Below are 22,334 nucleotides of genomic sequence, written 5' to 3'. Positions count from 1 at the left end.
CCAGCACAATAGACATTCATCACAGCGCGCGCGGCTTTTTATTCAAATCCGGCACCGCGCGTAGATCGGCGCGCACTCTGCGTTGCGCCGTGCGCCGTGGCGCAAACATTCCCTGTTATTGTTTTTAGTGAAGGGGTGAAAAGAAGCAGAAGAAGAAGAAGAAGAAGAAGAGGCAGAAGTAGATGAAGAAGAAGAAGAAGAAGAAGAAGAGGCGGATGCGCGCAGGAGAGACCGTCCCATCGAGGCGTTTTTCTAGGGGTGTGTGTGTGTGCGTGTGTGCGTGAGTGCGTGCGCGTGCATTTCGACCTCCCCAAAAAGCTACCCCGCCCACCCCCCCTCCATAACTATACCCTCCCTCCCTCCTCCCCCTCCTCCTCCTGCTGCTGTTGCTGCTGCTCGCGATTTCTCTTCTTTTGCCATTTTCGCCGGAGCGCGAGGATAACGGACAGCGCGCGAGCTCCTTGGAAAAACAAGCGGAGGGACCTCCAGAGAGAGACAGACAGACAGAGAGAGAGAGAGAGAGAGAGAGAGAGAGAGAGAGCGAGAGAGAGAGAGAGAGAGAGAGAGAGAGAGCACGCTGTACCTTTTCATCACTGCACACATTCACTGAGGGGAAAAACAGGAGATACGAGCGGAGTGTAAAGGATTTTTTGCGCAGTAGTTTGTTGGTGTTTGAACATAGAAGAAGAAGAAGAAAAAGAAGCAGAAGAAGAACCCCTCTACCCCTCTTCCTCCTCCTCGTCCTCCTCTTCCTCACACAGACGCGGTGTGGAAGCGCGCGACTGTGCGACCTTTTTTTTTTTTTTCTTTTTTTTTTTTTTTTTTACAGGTGCAGAAATGGCTGAAGCGCCGCGTGCATGCTCTACAAAAATCTGGACTTTCGCAAAAGGGGAGAAAACAGCTTTCAAGGACCTCGACTGATGTGTTTGATCTTTATAAAGTGCATGCTTTAATGCTGATGCTGTGCTAAAGTGCTGCCTAGGGAAATGTGCGGAATGTAAAGAATTCTTAGAGCAAGGGGGAGAAAAAGATTATGTTGGCTTTAACTTACACCAAACTTTGCACCATTTTTTAAAAGCGCTTTGTGCCGCATTTGGGGATTTTTAGGCCTCGCTTTGAGCGGGACAGTGTGTGCAACAGGCCTGTTCTGCATTTAGAGAAGTGCAGCATCCTTCAGGAGTGTTAACTTTCTCTCACTTTCTGAAGAATCTCAGGACATGATTTTAGGTTGTTAATGTTATGAATTACAAAACAAATAATGAACCTTTTATTGCGCTTTAGTGCTTTATATTCCCTTCAGATCCTGCTTCACTTTTATTTTCTTTTTAAATAGAATTTACTCAAATCGAAGGAGGATCAAATCTGTTTCAGGCATAAATACATACCAGAAATAAACTGTTCATTATTCTACTACAACCAGACTGAAGAAAACTTCACATGCGCCGGTTTGAATGGTCTAAGTTATACGCTTCATATAAGCGTCTATAAAGGAGAATCTCGCGCGCGCGCGCGCGCGTGTGTGTGTACTTTATTTATTTATTTATTTATTTATTTGTTTGTTTGAATAGGAAATGTCGTTTTATGACGAGTCCCAGAGACTGATTGTCCAAACGCAATTCTTGTAAAATATAAATTCAACCCAAGAATTGTGCCTGGACATCTGTTGCTGGAGATTCATCCACATCATCATCTTCATCATCATTAAGATCATCTTTATTCTAAAAAAAAAAAAAAAAAAAAAGAAGCAGGCCTTTTCCACTTTTACATTTGATCTAAAAATGACATAATTAAGGTAAGATGTTCAAAGGATGATTCAGAATGTATATGAGATTTACTGTTGTTGTTGTTGTTGTTTTTAAAGAACGAGCGAATTAAGGAAATGCAAAATAAACATGCGTAATGCTTTATTAAAAATACTCCCGTTTCATCTATTTTATGTGTATTTAAATATACAAGAATAATGTGTCGATTTGAATAAGTAGGCTATGTTTATCCGAATTTTGATCTATATTCTAACCCTGTTTGGAAAACATTCACTTGTATAAATTCTGCCCAGTGTGCTGCTGTTAAATGACTCCACAGGCCTGATGTGAGGAAAACACCAAACAGTGCTGGCTGAGTATTCATTTTCCAATGCATGGAGATGCTTTTGTTTTTATTTTTATTTTATTTTATTTTATTTTATTTATTTATTTATTTATTTATTTGCTGTTGTCAAAATCTTTTCGTCTATCACCTCAGCTTTGATTTCGATAACCTTACTGTACGTTCAATGGTTTTAAAAAAAGGTAAAGTCTAAATAGGTGTCTATAGAGCATGGGATAAAACATCAAATCATTTTACAGTGTATGGGGTTTTTTTTTTGTTTTTTTTTAAAGATCACTAATACAGTATTACAGTAAAATATTCTCTTAATTGTCGTTTAATTGTGTGAAACAAAATTATTTGCAGGTTTCAGATATATGTATAAAATTATCTGAAAAATTACAATAATGTGTGTGTGTGTGTGTGTGTGTGTGTGTGTGTGTGTGTGTGTGTGTGTGTGTGTGTGTGTGTGATGTAATTCAGCAGCACACAATTTCGGGCCTCCAGCTTCTTGTGTAAAGTCACAGAGGGGAAAGTGTCTGATTTTGACTGGATTTCATATTCAGTCTCACAGTGTCGTTTGATTGTGCCGATAATCTGTCAGCAGCACTCACTCCAAATCAATACACTGCTAATTACATTGCAAATGAGTTCACAGTGACGCGTTTGAACGACCGACCACTGGAATTTGGGCAATAAAAGAGAGAGAGAGAGAGAGAGAGAGAGAGAGAGAGAGAGAGGGGTGGGGGGGTGGGGGGGGTTTTCTTTCTTTCTTTCTTTTTTTTTTAATGAGCCTGAGAGGTTCCGAGTCGGGAATCACTACTGTCAGAAATAAAGGTTTCTTTACTCTGTCTCTTTAGTACCCTTGGTGTGTATGTTTTACCTGGGAAGGTGCATGTGGTGTACCTTTAATTAGCTTTTTAGACAAGCCATAGCCTACTTAAACTCCAATTATGTTTGCCCAATTATATTTAGGATTTAAAAACAACAACATACTAATCTCTTAAACAGAGTTAATTTGAGTGTCCTGTTTAAATAGGCCTACTGCAGTACTAGCATATCTATAGGCCTACTATTTTGACGTATTATTTAGACTAGTACGGCACATTATATATATATATATATATATATATATATATATATATATATATATATATATATATATATATATATACGATGACATTTGTAGTGCTCTGTGTAAATACTGGCGCACTATGTAAATACAGTACCATCTTATTTAAAACCTGCTATTTAATATGTAACACAGCCTATAGGCAATAGACAATATTCGTCGTGGTTAATTAACATAAATTAAGCCTCACGGAGGTGTTAATTCGGGTGAACAGGTGAATGTAGAGAGTCAACGTGTCAAATAGTCAATGTATATAATTGTATCTTAAACATTATTAAAATATAATGGAACGTACAACATAACAACCCCCCCCCCCCCCCCCCCCCCCCAAAAAAAAAACAAAAAAAAAAAACAAAAAAACATCGACAATGGTATAGCCTACCTTGTCAAACCAGGTAGGTTATTAATTTGTCTCTGAAATGAATGTTCATATTCTGTAGTTACAAGGAAACGAATACCCAAAATATATTACTCTCTGTGTGTGTTACTCTGTGAAAACACTGTTACTACTCATTTATTCCTCTCATAATTCAAAATTAAGTAAACAAACTGACGTTTCCGGTTCTCTGAAGTCAGTGCCAATAACCTTGTTCTGTCATCAACGAAAGATAAAGCCTATCTTTTAAAATAATAATAATAATAATAATAATAATAATAATCTCAGATTACGTGTATGACACCTAAAATGATTTGTATAACGTAGAGATATTACACAACTCCACGCTAAACTGGGCTAATATTGGTTAGTGCAAGGCCTTGATGCTGACAGGAATGACCGCCATGACACTGTCGACAAGCAAGGAGAAAACACCTCACGTTATGAATTAAAACATAATATAACATTTAAAATCCCATCTAATTGAAATTAAACCGTACTACGAGGACTGACACTAATCTCCGTGCTCACTATTACAGCCTATCATACTCGCTGAAAGGCTTTATCTCTCTCCCGCCATTTTGATCTTGCAGTTTGGCGCCAGGCTCGCGCCGGCTTCTTCCTCAGTCCTCATCATTTTTCCCGCCTTACAGTGTCGATGCTAAAATATGAATACCTCCACCCCGAATTTAACGACTTTAACACCTTCTAAATGAAGCAGAACGCACGGTCAACGATTGCTGAGGAGAAGTAGGCTGAGAAACCTTGAGGGCTAATTATAATTTAGCTTTCACGCTGAGGAAAAGTCTAATGTCCTATATAGAATAGAGTAGCCTATATACTGTATATTACAGGTATGACGTAGGCCCTACAGTGTCACACTAATTTATTACACTGAATTAAAAAGACTGAATTATTCAGTTCACAACTAAATGAAGAAAAATACCAGCCTTTCCATAACACTTTATATAAACAAGCTAATAACCTATCCCCCCCCCCCCCCCCCCCCCCCAACCCAAAGCTTTTAATTAGCATACATTTAGGGTTCTAGTCTACAGAAGCTATTTAAAACACACTTGTACTGTTCGAAAATATATTCATTATCAATTTACACCCAATGAATTGGACCACAAAGCCGCACACAGTATGTTTTTAATGAACATTTTACAATAGAATATACAGTAGGTCTACTTATTACTATAATAATAATTATTATTGTAAGGCTATAAATGCAGCCTATATACACCAAGAATTCTCTTTTTTTGCAAAGCCCTATTAGTGTAATATACACACACACACACACACACACACACACACACACACACACATTATATATATATATATATATATATATATATATATATATATATATATATATATATATATATATATAGAACATGTTTTATAAACTGTTAAAATATTAAGCATATGCATACGCCATCATTTTTATTCGAGGCATTAAAGCTTATTATTCATGAATATTTCACCCAAATCATTTACCTTAAGTTGATTTTTTAATTGACTAAAACACCAGTTATATTCAGTTTGACAATATTTATACTTTAGCTTAAACCCATTCAATTCAACTGTCCAGTCAATTAACATAAATAATAACAACAACGATAGTAGTTGATCACAATCTCGGGCATTTTGAAACGTCATGGAGCGTTGGTTATGTTTCACCGACCACTAATAGCTTTTGGATCTCACTTGGAAAACCCATAGTACTGCAGATGTGTATGTCGTGGTTGTATTCGTGATTGATGCTATAGGCTAGCAGGTCACACACGCCATTCAGCTTCCTGCATGACCAGAATGTTTAAGCTTTATAAGCCCAGCGGTGTGGGTTTGACGGGTTTTGACTCTCCCAAATCACCTTAGACATCTACTTACATCCAAGGGTAGAAGATGTGTAACGTGATTAAGTGTTAGCCTAAAAACCAGAGCCAACAAAAGCTAACTGAGCAGCATGAGAGGCTAAAACAAGAGCAGAGCAGATTGAGATTAATTTCACGTACAGGTGACCGAGTGCTGTGACGTCCAGCCTGCTATTTTAGTCCAAAGATGGTGGTTATTTTTTGCGCAGATCAATTTCACAGACGTTCCTCGTCCTCCTGATCGCCAGTGGTTGACACATCACATTGGACTTATTTTATGTCACCTAAAAACAGGTCCATTTTTGAGTTAGAATTATATGGCTTGAAAGCAAACTCCAAAAACAATTAATAAAAATGCAATTTTTTACTTTTAAAACCTCACTTTTAAAGTCGTAAAAGGAACTGACTTTAATAATCGGCCGCCATTTTAACTCCTGACCTCCCTGACAGGTCACGCCAAAGGAGAACAATGTTTACTCTCTTCATCTGCCACACACACACACACACACACACACACACACACACACACACACACACACACACACACACACACACACACACACACACACACAACTCAAACACTGACACTGGGGTGTTTTCTCTCTCCCTCCAGCTCATTAGCATTTGTATTATAGTTAGGCTACACTATTATCATACAGTTTTCCGTTGCAAATCGACTCTTCAGAGGATCCCGTGGGTTCGCCCCTAATGAATATTCCAGGGGACCCCAGGATCAGGAAATGGGTCTTAAAGTAGGATCAAAATCAATCTGCAACAAAAAAGACCATGCACTGTTTACTGCTATTGTTTCTGTAGGATGTGGCGATGTAAATCAGGTCTGCCACGCTCCAAACAACAACAAAAAAAGATTTAAAAGCTCTGTGGTGAATGTATAACAAACTGGATTAATGCTATATAATCTAAAGAAGGGATGAAAACGGAATTTAAAGATTTGAGACAGTTTTGAGCCAGATCCTCTATAAACCATCTCACACTGTGAATGAATTATTTAAACAGTATAAAATATATATAAAATACAGAAAAATATATGATACATAAAGAAATTATATATAAAAGATTAAAATATCAATACCCAATATCCTTTTCAGCATGTATTATTTATTAAATAAAACCTAAAATACCTAATAACATTATAATACCAAACATTTTTCAAGTAAATTTGCACTTATTGCTTTTTTTAATGAAAAAAAAACTGTCTGGTCATTTCTAAAAATAAATAAAAGAATACATAAATAAAAGAATTTCTAAAAATAGGACCAAAAAGAACAAAATATTTAAAAAAAAATTATTTCTAAACATGACACAAGGCACTAACAAAATCATCCTAAATTCTGTACCTTGCACAAAGCCACTGTTTAAAGGCCTGTGTAGGTAAAAATAAAACCATTTTGTATAGGGAAGAAAAAATCCTGATCTGGTGACACTGGGCGCAAAAGCTTTATGATAAACCTAAGCGGGAGATCCCCCATATCATATTCTTCTTTAAAAAAAACAGGAGATAAAATGTCAAGGTGATGTCGAAAATCCCAGGCAGAAATAGAAGCCACGAGACAGGCAGCCGAAATGTATTAGACTTCAGCGTTTATATTTGACTTATTCCGTGAACCTCAAAATCGATGAGGCATTTATTAAAACTAGTCCACCCCCCATAAACAAAATAAAACAGCATTTAAGTATCAGAAAAATATCATTATAAAAAGAAAATCACATTTATTTTTTCAAAAACAAGAGGAAAAAAAACCCAAGGATATCCAGACGTAATCAAATGAAAATGGAAATTTTGCCGTTTCTTGAGGCGAGAGTGTGAGTGATTGGTGCACGTCTCTGGAGAATCCATCTGGACGTTGGCTAGACGGAATGACCTCTGAATGTGCCCCGATGTGACCCCATCCATCGAACCGAGGGGCAGGTAGAGCGCCGAGACGATCCTGTCTCAACCCGCGTTCCACTGATGTGCCGTTTAATTGGGCTAAAAAATCAAAACAAGTCAAGACGGGCTCACCAGATTGGTCGAGAGGATGGTGGATGGAGGATGGGTAGCGCAGAGCATCGAGACTGAAGGCGTGGATATATGGTGTGTGTGTGTGTGTATGTATATATACACATACATATACACACACACATACACACACACACACACACACACAGATATATAGATTTATATACAGATATATATAGATATACGTATGTGATCTTTTAGAGTCCATTAACCTCCATGAAGTGTGGAGATGAACACAATATTGTCCTGGTCCTGAAGCTGGTACTCCAACTCACCCTAGACTCACACACACACACACACACACACACACACACACACACACACACACTGATTATACACTAATGATTTCTAGTTATTTAATGAAAAACAAAAAAAAACACACACACACACACACACACACACACACACACAAAACACCACCATTAGCTTTAATGACCCGTGCCAAATATTTCTTGAAAAGGGCCCTAAAAAGAAAAGCACTTATTCGATGTTTATTAGCGGCCGCATGAGACAAGGGGCCGAGCTAAAAGCTATTACAAATGAGATTTATGTTAAAGCCGTAAAAAGGGCCGACCCGGTACCGAACTTTAAATCAGTGCTTGATTTGTGGGTTTTAGACCATCATCGACAGTTGTCAAGACATCGATTTCTCCCTCATTGACCGTGTTTGCGTAAATTACAAGTAGATGCCGATATGCGGTTTTTCCTGAACGACCGACCCGGATCGGCACTCCCGCACATCAGACGGATGGAGAAAGAACTGACACACGGCCTAATAAAACGAGCAAGTCATTAAAACAGAGGAAGTGGACTGATCATCTGATCACGGAGACCCACATACACACACACACACACACACACACACACACACACACATGCACGCAGCTCACCATCAGTTCCCAGTCCGCATCGTTGATCAATACGAGAATACCGGGTCTCCTGTGTGAGAGAAAACAGAGACGCTCGTTTACTTGACCTGATCCGCAACGACAGACAGCATAAAGCAACTCACAACAATTTATAAAAAATGTCAACAGAGAGATGGGGGAGGCTGGTCATGCTCTGCCGTATCAGACGCTGTATTGGCATGTTTAATAAATGATCTGCGGAAACAACTAAACGCAGCTCACATGCACCTCATCTTCATTCGTTTTCTATTAATGCGTCTTAACAACGTTGACAATTCTCTATCCAAAGAGTCAGAGCAGATTTACACATTAAAGCTGTAAAAAAAAAATAATAATTCACTCTTCAAATATTTATCTCCTCGATCATATCTAGTTGTGTAACACTAAAGCAAATGAATTAGAAGCCGTAACGGTTAAAAACGCGTTTTTTGTTCTTTTTCCTACAGTAACGTTTCGCCTTGATGAAGTTCCTTTCGCACGTTTCTTATACTACGTAAGAGATTATTAAAGAAATGCACCATCTTGACACGGGAATCTTTCACACGGGGAGATAGAAGCACGAACACTATCACTATATATGCTCGTACCGAGGATACAACATAGCGCTGTCTGATTTTATCTTTACAATTACGTCATTTTAAACTGGAACAATTTGTATTCAGAACCGTCTGTTGCCTCTTCAAGCAACACGATTCAGTTATTTAGACAAAAAACGTTCAGGAAAAAAAAAAAACGTGTTTCAAAGACATAAACTAAGCAACTAGAGCTGAATTTGAATTCATAATATAATAAAAGAAATATAATACATATAATAAAGATTTAAAACAATGAATACATTTCCGTCCTGACAGACTAAAAACCAAATATACGTTATATATGAAACCCTAAGCAGTGTACACATTTAAAGAATAGAATTAGACGTTATATAGTATTATTATAATCTGATATCGTGCTACAGCTGCATTTTGTCAGGATTAGAAAATATTATTAAACGACAGCATCAGAGTACAGATCTGATGCACTGCCTGATCTCACGCACAGGATTGTAGTTCAGGGCCTGAATTTCGGCCATTTCGCAAGTCTATATACTCTTGTATTAAAGATTAAATAATCCCACAAACGTGATGGATGGATTTCTGCATTAATCACTTCAAATTGTACAGAAATTGTAGTGCAGTGTTTGGGGGGGAAAAAAGCAATATGGTGGCACATCCATCATGCTCAAACGGCGAAACGACTGGGAAATCTCATGAAATAGTCATAAACGTAGCTTTTAATCTGTAGTATTTTATGCTAGTAATCTGTAATAATCTAAAGAATCCATAAAACATATATAACCTTAATATAACCTTAATGCAGCATTTCAAAATCTAAGATAGTCATTAAGAGTGTATTTCCTTTATCCAGTGTCCAGCAAAGACGATATGTACATTTCTCGTTTTGTGCTCGTGTGTGTGTGTGTGTGTGTGTGTGTGTGTGTGTGTGTACTTACACAGAATCTCCCTGCACAAAGAGCTCGGGCCTCTCCTTCAGCAAGTTCTTCTGAATCCACACTAGCAGCTGCTTCACGTCCCCTGCAAAAGAGCCAGCGAGGGTCAAAGGTTAGAGGTCAGAGTGCAGGGAGCGACAGATACGGTCGAAGTGGCGCGACAGGACCGGTGAGGGTGGGTGGGTTGGGTCGGTTTGGGAGTCCTGGAAGGAACCGAGAGTGATGTATGGAAAAGGGAAGCATAAAAAGACTGCGACACGCCACAAAATACAGATTCGGATGAAAATACGAGGCCTTTAGTTTCATGGTGGCGTGTGACGCTACAGGAAATCAGTGTTTTTGGGAGCACGGGGTCTCTGCGGTGTCTCTACAGCGTGGATATGCGGAGGAGTGCAGGATGATTGATGGATATAAACGTTAAACGTGCCCTGTGTTGAAATTAAAATGAAATGGAGGGACCCTGTGTGTAAAGCACCGTAGTTTCGTTCCTTATTTTTAATCAGGCGTTTTCATTTGGGAGTTCATACAGATGCAGGGGCAACCATAAAAACACCGACGTTTGGTCAAAAATAAATAAAATGGAACAGTCCAGTATATTACAATATATTATATTGCATGCATTGTCATTGTGTGTGTGTGTGTGTGTGTGTGTGTGTGTGTGCTTTGACAGTGATGGAGAATGAGCGAGTGTGTGCATGTGCATATGGCTATACAGTGAACAGAGACAGAACACACAGCGAGTCTCTGGTCCAGCAACATCAGCACAGCATATCATCAGCCTCCATTACAGGATTAAACCACTTTCCTCCTCAAAATAGGGGTGAAGGAGACGCAGGAGGAGGAACGGACGGACAGACGGGGAGAGGGAGGAGCAGAAATACCTAAACGTTAGTGAGAAGGTGCTCTGGTTTGATTAGAGAAGCAACAGTACAGGGAAATGTGCCTTGTTTTGTAAAAAAAAAAAAAACAACAACAACAGACTTTCAGGCTCATCCAAGCAAACGAAACACAAAGAACCTACGCAGGAACGTCCCACCAGGAGCTGCGCCTCGACATACACACTGAGCTTCCGAGCACGCCCAGACAGCGCTTTACAGCCGCCCAGTATTCATCAGTGTTTCCCGTTCTCAACACTATTATTAACGCTAGCTAGAATATAATGAATTAAGATGATAAAGTGTGTTTGTTACTGCAGTTGATGTATTAAAGGGGAAAACACGCGATTCAAATTTTTTTTTTTATTGCAGTCAATAACATACGAGTCGGAATAATCCATAACCCGAGACGCTGCGATATTTAATCTGCGGTTAAAATCATCACACCGACAATCCCCTGCTTCCTTTCCGCAAACTAAAAACTTTCCTGCAGTGTGAGTCCGTCGCAAAATTCCTTACTTCCTTTTGGTCTCTCTTTCCTTCCTTCATTTCATGTCCTTCCAACATTCCTTCCCTCGCTTTTTTCATTCCTTTCTCCTTTCCTCCTTCCTTCCCTCCTTGACCGGCCTTGCTTTTTCTCTTCCTTCAGTTCCTCCCTTCTTTCCTATTTTCCACCTTGTTTTCTTCCTTTCCCCCCTTCCTTCATGTCTTTCCTTCTTTTTCGCCATTTCTTTCTATTTTTCTCTTTAACTTTCGTTCCCTAATTCCTTCCTTTTCTGCCTTTCCCCCTTGTTCCATTGCTTCCTTCTTCTTTTTGTCCTCTTTCTATTTTCCTTCCTTCCTGTTATTTGTTTGCTCCTTCCTTAGCTCGTGTATTGTACTTCCTTTATCTTTTCCTTCAGTTCCTTTGTTCCAGTTTCTTAGTTCTTTCCTATTTATTTTCCTTCCTTCCTGTTTTTCTTCCCATTTTCCTTCCTTACGGCTTTCCATGCTTCCTTCCTTCCCTCCATCCTTCCTTCTTTTCTCTTCTTTCAGTTCCTTCCTCCATTCCACCCTTTCCCCTACATCCCTTTCCCCCTCCTGTTCTATTCCTATCTTCTCTCGTCCTTCACTTCTTTCTTTTCCACCTTACTTCTTGTCCTTCCTTCCCATTTTCCTTCCTTTTTGTAATTCATTCATTCCACTCTTTCCATCCTGTTTCGTCCCTCCTTCTTTCCTCTCGTTTTTGTATTTATTCCTTCCTCCCTCCCTCCCTCCCTCCCTTCATTTTGGGGTATCCAGCCCATGCTGTGTCGACTCTTTCCTGTATGCGACACCGAGACGCTTTCCCACGTTCCGTTTCCTCCACACTGAGAGTCACAGAGGAAGACGATGGAGTTCGGTGGAGAGCTGAAACCTCCGCAGTGACTCAGAGACTCAGGGGGAACACAGTGTGGGGGATTTAGAGAAAGGGGTGGGGGGAGTGTTTGAGGAGACATGAGACACGATGACGCACCAGTGTCCGCCATTGTGATGCTGTACTGAGCGTAAGTAGAGCAGAGAGGAAAGTCAGCGAAGGCGTGCTGTAAGCGCTCGGTACGTTTCTTCTCCCAGAAGAGACGGAGCTTTTCAGAGTGCCAGCATCAGCATGCGTGCGAGTGCGCTCCCTCACTCTCACTGTGAAAGGCAGGAGGCGAGCGACGGAGGCTGTTTCAGGTTAATTGGATCGCTGTCAAGCTCCTCGGCCGTGTAACGATCCGCGCCGCCTCGCAGGCCGGCTAGCTCGCGCCCCGGCGTCCATACAGAAGAGTGACGCCTGCCTCGGTGCAAAGTCCAGGCAATGAATATCGACGCGCACCGAGAGCACGAGGCTAAAAACAGAAGCAATCACTTTGCCGCTCATCATTCTTCCACTGGGGCGAGTTTTAATAAAAAAGGAAAGCGAGGGCGTGTCCTACAATCTGAGTGGCGATTCCTACATCTTCATCAATACTTCTTTTTACGCTCATAAACAAGGAGTGGAGAGGAGGAGGAGGAGGAGGGGAAAAGGGAGCAGTGTGAATCACAGCGGGCATCACAGGTGCATGCTGGGATAGTGGCTGCGAAGGAGGACGAAGGCGTGTAGCGTGGAGGCTAAGCTAGGCTTCGTGGGGTTTTTTCGTGGCGTGTTTTTTGCACAACAATCGTCGTCGTTTTTTTTTTTTTATCATCTGCGGGTGGGAGGAGCTGACGTCATTCATCTCGATAGCAATACGAGAGACGTCCGAGCTGTCTGCGACAATGGTGTGTGTGTGTGTGTGTGTGTGTGTGTGTGTGTGTGTGTGTGTGTTGCGAGCTCATCAATCACTCAAGGATTTGGAGCATAAAATAGAAATTTGGGACGGGGGCGGGGATTTCGCTGAGCTATCACAATCAGCCATCCATGACACAGAGTGAGATATTTGACTTTCTCTCTCTCTCTCTCACACACACACACACACACACACACACACAGGAGATCTAAGGTCATCCTCTGGCCTCAGGAAGGTCCACATTCCCTCTCAGGGTCCACTTTTGTGGCCCGGTTGTCGTGGCGACTCCAGCGCCATGGTGATGACCCTGCTGCTGTTCCACTCCTGTTGTTTTATAGAGGTTTGGAGGTCCGGTAAAACACACACACCTCTGAATGTTTGCACTCAGTGTGTTAGGGAAAAGGCCACACACACACACACACACACACACACACACACACACATTTATAATTAATCTTACTCTAATCTAACAAGTCATCTACTTTAATCTGTCCTCTGACTGTCATAAAGCACTGACACTGGAGACTCCTTCCATAAATGTTTCAGAAGTTGTTCCATGTAGAACCATTTTAGATTTTCCAAATCTAGAATCTTTGAGACGTGTTTATTTTGGGTACTAAAAAGCACTAAAAACGAAATGAGATCACGATTTTTTTGTTCGTTAAAGCACGAGTGACACTGGGACTTAAGCCTAAAAAAAAAGAAGTTTAAATTATTATACATGATTCATTTGATAAAACGAATAAATAAAAAAAAAACACTAATTTTGAGGTCTGAGATTTATAAGTATTTGGAACACTAAAATGTTTATTTTTCTGGAATGCTTAAAAGGTTTTTTTCCGGAAAAAGTGCAGGCTGGAGCGGTGATAAATTTAGTTTCGTAGCCAGCTAGTTTCTCTCCACACACGCGTGAATGACATTTCATGGAAAATTCGTCGTTCTGGTGTTAAAAGCGCTCCACGTTACTGAACATTGCAGAGTTTTACGTCTCCAGCGAGTGCGATTTAACGGCCGTAGCGGGGAAAAAAAAAAAAAAAAAAAAAAAAAAAAAAAAAAAAAAAAAAAGACGTCGATCCGTTACGTATGCCGTACGTTCTCGTATAACAGATTATCGGCACATTCCGCGTACCGAGTCATCGTCGAGCGTCAGCCCGAGCTCGGTGCTGGCCGCGTTCGCGTCACCCTCGGCACCACTTTCACCCCGGATCCCCGCCGAGAACCCTGCAGGAATCCCAAAGAGGAGGATCCTTTCGAGGGTGAAAGCAGAACACACATCACATCACATCACATCACCCCCCTCTCCTGAGAAAAAAAAAAAAAAGACTGCACACAAAACCAGCACTCGGTGCTTTGTAAGCGTCATCCCTCCCGTCTTCGCAAGGCCTCCTCACGCCCCTACCCCGCTCCATACCTTCAGTGTGACCCCGGCACTGCGCATAAAAGACCAATCGACAATATCACTGACCGCATTTACAAGTGAAAGAGGCTCCATAATGGAGCAGTTAGAGACAGAATGGCCGAGGCTGAGGAGGCTCACAGATGTTGGTGGTGGACGGGAGGACGAGGAGGAGGAGGAGGAGGAGGACAGGGAGAAGGATGGACACAGGGTTCAGATCTATTGTTGTTTAAGTGAAAGTGAAGGAGATGAGAAAAGCGAGTGAGGAGATTCCGTAGGATTACGGCTCGTCGATTTAACGATATAATAACGATATCACGATAAATTGTCCATTTTCTAAGATACTGACGTCGTGATTAAAAAAAAAAAAAAAATAGAAAATTAAACTGCAAACCTAACCGTGGTGATGTGTTTTATGCATCATAGAAAATGTCTGGAGAATTGTGAGATTTATCGTGATATGTTGATCATCTTGTCTGCACATATGCATGAGGTGTTTCAAAATTTCTTTGATATTTCATTTCAAACATTCTTGGTCCGAGTTAAAAACCAAGAAGAAAAGCCTTTCTCCAGCTCCATCACAGATGAATACCATCGTCGTGGTCATGCCTCCGCCTCCGGGACACATACCAGCGGAGATGTATGGAACTAATTAAGTTGTCGATAATGAGATCCGTCAAGAATTGATTTGGAGACAAAGAGCGAAAGTCGCTTCTGAAGATATGAGGAGGTCCAATATTCCTCACGGTTGTCACTGAAGAACTCTCCGAGATCAATCGGCGTTAGGTTCACGCGCCTTTTTTTACACATCGGGATAAAACGATCGCTCCTGGAGCAGCACGTAGACGAGCATTTTATTCCGCTTATACCACACCAATTTCCCAATAATTCGTTGCTGTTCTAGAGAAATTAATCAACGCCTTCTGACCAATCACAATCCAGAACTCAATCCACAACTGTGCTGTAACTTATGCACAATCATTAATCCTTTTATGTGTTTTTAAAAAAAAAATTTGCACTTCCCATTAAACTACACTCCATCCATCACCTTAAAAGTCCTCTGGAGGACTTCCCTTTCAGAAGAAGTAGAGATCTAGAACCATTAACCATCAAAGGAACCCTCGAGGAACCGTCTTTCCTACAAAAGTGTACCACAAATGACAGATGAACATCAATGCATCTATACACTCTTAGAAAGAAGATTAAATCTAGCACTCTAAAAGGTTCTTCTCTTCTCTATTCTCTGTGTCAGGTTGTAGTTACAAGTCTTCCAGAAGGTTCCAAGTAGAAGCCAAGAAACCTTTAACTATCCAAGGAATCATTAAGGAGACCCCCATTTTTCTTTCCCCTCATTAAAAATACAACACTCTATGAATATACATGGCTATGCAAATTAGAACCCCTCCCCCTCCACGTTCACTAACATTATATAACGTTACCATGACAACCACCATCTGGTCATGGCTAACATTAGCTGCATTCGTATCTGTCGCTTAATCTTTTCTAGAGTATCATCCTCTAATAATTTGCATACGAGACGTGATTGGTCGGAAGAACCTGAGCCTATTTTGTGACATCACAAACACACAAAAGTTTTTACACATGAATTCCCTGCTTTAAATGGGAAAATACGTAAAAACAACAACAACAACAACAACAACATCTTAACACCATTTAAAAAAACATTTCTATGACACACGATATGTTTCAGGATATTTAAGCTTGTGAGCAAAGTGATAACTTTATTTAACGTCTACAGAAAGTTACATTTATTTTTAAAAAATGTCTTTTTATTTAAGATAAATAAATAATTAAATGGGTGAGCGAATGAATGAATATTTAACACTGAAAAGGAGGAAAAAAAATATATATATATATTTTTAATTCTTTTTTATTTCTTCTTCTTTTTTTCAATCCAAATACAAACTTTTGACACCGATATCAGCTGTTCCCCGTCAGTCGGTAATTATTAAGTAAATAAATAAAAGATATCACGGTCACTCGGAAGTTTGTTATGATATAATTTATCACAATATCGTTATTACGTTGTCATATCGCCCAGCCCTAATCCTCACACACACACAGACGCGCACGTACACGCACACACACACGCACACGCACGCTCTGATGCAGTGCTGACTGTACTCACAGGGCTCTGATTGGCTGGGAAGTGTCACATGGTGATCCTTGACTCCGTCAAACAGGAGTTCGGCTCCTCCTCTGAAAAAGGAAACACAAAACACCTTTCTATAAAATCTGATGGATATTAACCTGCATCTATTACACTTTTTTAACAGGGGGAAAAAAAAAAAGAGCAAGATTACTTTTCCTTCAACATTTTGAACAAATCTTCTACAAAGTTCTACCGGAGCTTTACCTCTGACAGTTACAAAGCACCGACACTGGAGACTCCTTCCAGAAATGTTACATAAACTACAGAAAAAGTCCCCATATTGATGCGAACATGTTTTTTTTAATCCGTTTATAATCCGTACGTACAAGCCGTTACTGTAGAAACCATAACGTACCCGAATATAAATGAACGAACTACTGTCAGAGCTGCTGCTACAGAACGCTAATCAACAGCTTTTGACCGATCAGAGTCCAGAATTCGACAGAGCTGTGGGATAAAAGAAACTCTGGTTAATGTAAATGAAAGCTGCACATGAAAGCAGATTAGTTCTCCCACAGAGACTCACACAGATTCTTTCCTAGAACAAAAGCCCGACTTCCTCTCGTCCACTTTCCCTTTCTTTCAGTCGTTAAGAGGATCATCTCGCTCCACAGTCACTCCGCAGGACGTTCTCCTCCTCTCAGAAGACGTTCTGAAGATGCCTCAGCTAACGTGTTTAACAATTATAACGTGGTAATAGCTACGTTATCTGATTCCGGTGTTTATTCACGTTTTGGGAAAGTCAAGCATTCTTCAAGGTGGATAATCAGACTTCTTTCCTCAATTATGGCACAAATCACTAACTAAGCTCTAAGTCACGTGTGTCACGTGCGAACTGGGATCATTCACATAAACTAACACGCAAGTCATACAAGTATAAATGTACATCTGCCTCTCTAAGCCACTTCTGATGAATCACTGATGTCATTTCCGGCTCTTTTAAGCGAGTCAGATCTAAAGAGTCGACTCTTTTGACTCATTAGCATCCCCTCCCCCAGTGCTTGTTGTTCTTTGCCTAACTGTGGCTGAAATTGTTCCAAATTTACACAATAACTACTTTGCATCGTATTTTATAAAATCTATTGAACCGGAAGGCAATTTTTATTTATTTTAGCATTTCTACTACGAAACAGTCATTTAAATAAAGGCTTTTAAATCATTTCTATTGGAAGTGTGCCTTGGATTATAATTTTTCCCCACCAAAGAGCACCATCAAACACACTCCGTAGAACTTCTGAGCACACCGGATTTGTGTTTTGTTTTTAATTTCAGATTTTTAAAAAGCATTGAATGCAGCTCAGCGTCAGGATTAAACTGAATCTGGGAATGAAATCTAAAATCCAGGAGCAATGGGATTAAAGAGATGCTACGTGTTTGCTATAACTCTAAAACCAAGATCAAACGATGATTATTCGACACAAGGCTTGGTACGGCTTTGATTGAATCCAGATTAAAGTTGAATCCGTGTCGATGCGGGTCGTGTAAAACGTGTATATGAAAGCGAGATGGTGTTGATGTTAGAGAAGCAGCGCGACGCTGAGCGAGATGTAGCAGCAGGTGCAAGTTCCATAAAGAGCGCTCACATCTCCTGCAGAAAGCCCGGTTGTCCTCCAGATCCTCAGCTTTTGGCCGCTGGCCCGAGTTCCAGCAGCACAGAGAGTCGGAGAGGGTCAGTAAGGCCACTCACACACACCATCGCTCTTTTAAAACACACACACAATGAGCCGTGAGGACTTTTATATGGTGCCAAGCATCAACTTTTTACAGCACGCATGACCTCAGGCTGTGGTTTGTTCACGCAGAGACTCTGCATTTATTCTCTAAACGTAGTAAACTGAAAGAAAGATGAGGACTCTGTGTTTTTTTTTTTTTTTTTAAGCTTCTAACTCTGATTTAAGAGTCAAGTTTAATCTGGAAATGTCTTACACACTGCCCTTTGAGTGTCTGTGGAACAAATATGGATTAAGAATGATCTCTGAAGGCCAAAGTGGGGGAAAAAAATGAACTATTTCTATAAAGTACAGTGTTCTGGGTTCTGAAAATTGACATTAATGCATTTAATGCTTTTTGCATTCATCTATGAAGTAGTGTTTAATATCAAGCGCAATGGAAAGGAAGGGAAAGAAGAGAGAGAAGTTTTTTAATGAAGGAGGATAAAAAGAAAAAGTTCAGAAGAAAGAAAGGAAGTTGGAAGAGAGAAAGTTTGTAAGGAACAAAACTCAGAAGGAAGGAAGGAAGGAAGGAAGGAAGGAAGGAAGGAATCTCAGAATGAAACTCAGACGGAAAGAAGTTCAGAATGAAATTCAGAAGAATGGAAGTTCAGAAGGAAGAGAAGAAGGTCGTCTAGAAGTTTGGAAGGAAGGAAGTTTGGAGGGAAAGAAAGAAGCTCAGAAGGAAATTCAGATGAATAGAAGTTCAGAAGGAAGAATGGAAGTTCAGAAGGTCATCTAGAAGTTTGGAAGAAAGGAAGTTCAGAAGGAAATTCAGAAGAAAGGAAGTTCAGAAGGAAATTCAGAAGAATGGACGTTCAGAAGGAAATTCAGAAGAAAGGAAGTTCAGAAGGAAATTCAGAAGAAAGGAAGTTCAGAAGGAAATTCAGAAGAAAGGAAGTTCAGAAGGAAATTCAGAAGAAAGGAAGTTCAGAAGGAAATTCAGAAGAAAGGAAGTTCAGAAGGAAATTCAGAAGAAAGGAAGTTCAGAAGGAAATTCAGAAGAAAGGAAGTTCAGAAGGAAATTCAGAAGAAAGGAAGTTCAGAAGGAAATTCAGAAGAAAGGAAGTTCAGAAGGAAATTCAGAAGAATGGAAGTTCAGAAGGAAATTCAGAAGAATGGACGTTCAGAAGGAAATTCAGAAGAATGGACGTTCAGAAGGAAATTCAGAAGAATGGACGTTCAGAAGGAAATTCAGAAGAATGGACGTTCAGAAGGAAATTCAGAAGAATGGACGTTCAGAAGGAAATTCAGAAGAATGGACGTTCAGAAGGAAATTCAGAAGAATGGACGTTCAGAAGGAAAGAAAGGAAGTTCAGAAGGAAGAACAGATGTTCAGAGGAAAGTACAGAGAGAAAACATAGACAGATAACACAGTACCAAATCATATAATTACACAAGTGTCGTGTCTACGAAGAAACAAACTCCAGACCCCGCCCACTATTACGCAACACAAGCTAACAAATGGAACATCAGAGAGAGAATACAGACCTATAGACGCTTTATATCACCATCATCGATATGCATCTCAGTGATTAGCTGAGAGCACCTTCACTTTCAGTCCAATTTAACACCTGCATCTAATCCACAAAAATAAACTCATTCAATTCTTGTCATTCACATTTATATAACACGTTTAACCGTGGACATCGTCCCAGAGCAGCGGTGCAGAAATATACAAATTCAGGATATAGACGTTAAATGTATGAATTTATCTCTAATGAGCAGACAGAGGAGACGTGGTGAGGAAAAACTCCCCGAGACGATATGAGGAAGAAACCTCGAGAGGAACCGGACTCACAAGACTCATGTGGGTGACACCGGATAGTGCGATTATAAATAAATACACCCCTTCTATAAATGTGCTAACACTACATACTCAAAAACTACGTGCTGTTGTGTAAGCAGGAAATTCATTACAGTTCCGAAAGTCTCTGTGCTCCCTGAACTCGTGCACTTCCTCAGGATACACATGAATGCGTCCTGCACCCTACCTAGTGCACTACACAGTCCATAAGAGAGACATTTGGGCTTCAGCCTCACACTGCACAGGAGCAGGACGCTTTCTCAAAACGCCTTCTTTAGTTTCAATAAACGCTCTTTATAGGGGCGAGAAAAACGTGTTCATGCGACAAAAGAGTCATAAACAACATGTCACGTGATGCAGAACAACAAACAAACAAACTACAACCGCGTATCGAGGAAATGAAATCATACAAACCCGAACTCGAGATGTATCGCTATGGGCGCCGCCATGACAGTCCCTTCAAACCGGAACTCGTTGGTCGCGTTCACCGGAAGTGACGTATTTTGCGACGCGCCTGAAGTGTTCGTTTATCTTTTTCATCTGGTCACTATCGTTATTGTTTTAGATGTCCCTGATGTTTATCTCGGACTTTATTATTTTACGTTTGTTTTTATGTATATACCCATTAAATAATTAATACACAAATAATGTTCTACAGTTCTATATCACGAAGGAAGAAGTTTCAAACATTTACTAATTTCATCATTTGTGAGACTCTTTCAACTTTTCAGGATGTTTATTATGTGTGCCAGAACCGTAACACCGTGTTTGCCCTTTCAAATGAATAATTTATGTAGAGAAATAATGAAAGGAATGAAAAATCATTTTTGGTGTAAGTCGTCGCTGATAAATAGTATTATTTTATAATACATTATACGGTACATTAGGCTGTTGAACAGCTTTATTCCTGTCACGTAAGGTAGATAAATTTAGGTGATATATTTCAGTGTTTTTGTACCTTTGTAAATTAATAAATAGTTAATTAGGTGTTAAATGATTAAAAAGCATCACCCCCCACCCCACCCCCTTCTCCCCCGTCTCTGTCTCTCTCTCTTGGGCTCGGTCCTGATTGGGGGTTGAACAGATTGAATATTGAATTGCAAATCCAGTGCCTTCTGTTGGGGTCCGTAACCATGTTGGCCCATTGCAGTCGGCCATTCATGTGTTAATGTGGAGCGTGAGGAGGACCAAGGAGGATCGAGGGGCTTGGGAGAGTCAAACGAGGAACACTAACCCCCCCACCACCCACCCACACACACACACACACACACACACACACACATCCAGGACTCGGAAGTGACAAACTGCCATAGGGCTTTTGTGTACATTTTAATTTGTGTGTGTGTGAAAACTGCTTCTATAGTTTATACGAGGCTAATGTTGCTAACAAGTAATGGGAGCTTACAAGCTACCAGTTTAGCGCTGTGCAAACTGCACGTCTAAATCATCACACAATCACATGGATAACAGCATACAAACCACATGTTAACTTTATTACCTGAAGCCCTTCATACAACCAACATACAAGCTTCACATTCAGACCTTAGGCCACACCCCCTACCTGAGTCTCCATTTCAGGTGAAGGGGAATCGTGAATCTGAACTTTTCCCGTTAATAGCATACTGCTTGTCTTTATCATGATAAATTTTATTTCAATACTTTTAAAAAAAAATCACATTTCAAATTGAATCGTTCAAAACTGTGACATTTTTACTTTTCACTCTTTTTTTTTAAACACAAATAAACATTTTGTTTGTTTTTTATTTGGCAGTTTGTTTACAATCCAAAATATTGTGATTAATAAAAATGATTATTGTAATATAATAGATAACAATGTTATCATATCGCTCATCTCTACTCTGATTTACAGATTAGCTTTAGTTTTCCAGATTCTCTTAATTTGACATTATTTAGAGGACAATGTGCTGCTTGGTGGACAGGATGCTCTGTCGTGGACAGTGTGTGCCAGCCTCCAAACTGAGAGTGTGTATGAGTGTGTCAGTGGTGTCAGTATGTCCTGTCTCTGACTGGCACCCAGCTTACAAACACAGCTGTGAGACACACACACACACACACACACACACACACACACACACACACACACACACACACACACACTGAGATTACATCATGGCCATTTTGAAGTCACTCTTGCCTGTGTTGTGTTTCACAGATATTCTTTCAACAAACAGCATACATTTTGCAAAACGTGTGTAT

The 22,334-nt window shown here is 40.2% G+C and overlaps 1 protein-coding gene across 3 annotated transcripts; it reads right to left on the bottom strand.

Annotated features, from left to right (window-relative positions):
• Positions 1-6,569: 6,569 nt before the first annotated feature.
• Positions 6,570-20,610, bottom strand: urm1 (ubiquitin related modifier 1). 3 transcript variants are annotated; one of them, XM_017490062.3, is made up of 6 exons: positions 20,532-20,610; positions 16,578-16,648; positions 9,891-9,972; positions 8,381-8,429; positions 7,703-7,766; positions 6,570-7,460 (listed from the first exon to the last, which is right to left on the bottom strand). In XM_017490062.3, exons 1-6 carry the CDS (start codon positions 20,564-20,566, stop codon positions 7,210-7,212), a joined length of 552 nt encoding a protein of 183 aa, XP_017345551.1. In that variant the 5' UTR covers positions 20,567-20,610; the 3' UTR covers positions 6,570-7,209. The 3 variants fall into 3 exon arrangements, with proteins under 3 accessions (XP_017345551.1, XP_017345552.1, XP_047016797.1); XM_017490063.3 differs by having other exon boundaries at positions 6,570-7,766; XM_047160841.2 differs by lacking the exon at positions 7,703-7,766 and having other exon boundaries at positions 6,570-7,547.
• Positions 20,611-22,334: the final 1,724 nt, after the last annotated feature.

Source organism: Ictalurus punctatus, chromosome 16 (genome assembly GCF_001660625.3).
Source record: "Ictalurus punctatus breed USDA103 chromosome 16, Coco_2.0, whole genome shotgun sequence".
In the NCBI taxonomy this organism is placed as follows: domain Eukaryota; kingdom Metazoa; phylum Chordata; class Actinopteri; order Siluriformes; family Ictaluridae; genus Ictalurus; species Ictalurus punctatus.
Note: the sequence above shows the minus strand (reverse complement) of the source record. Positions and strands in the feature narration are given on the sequence as shown.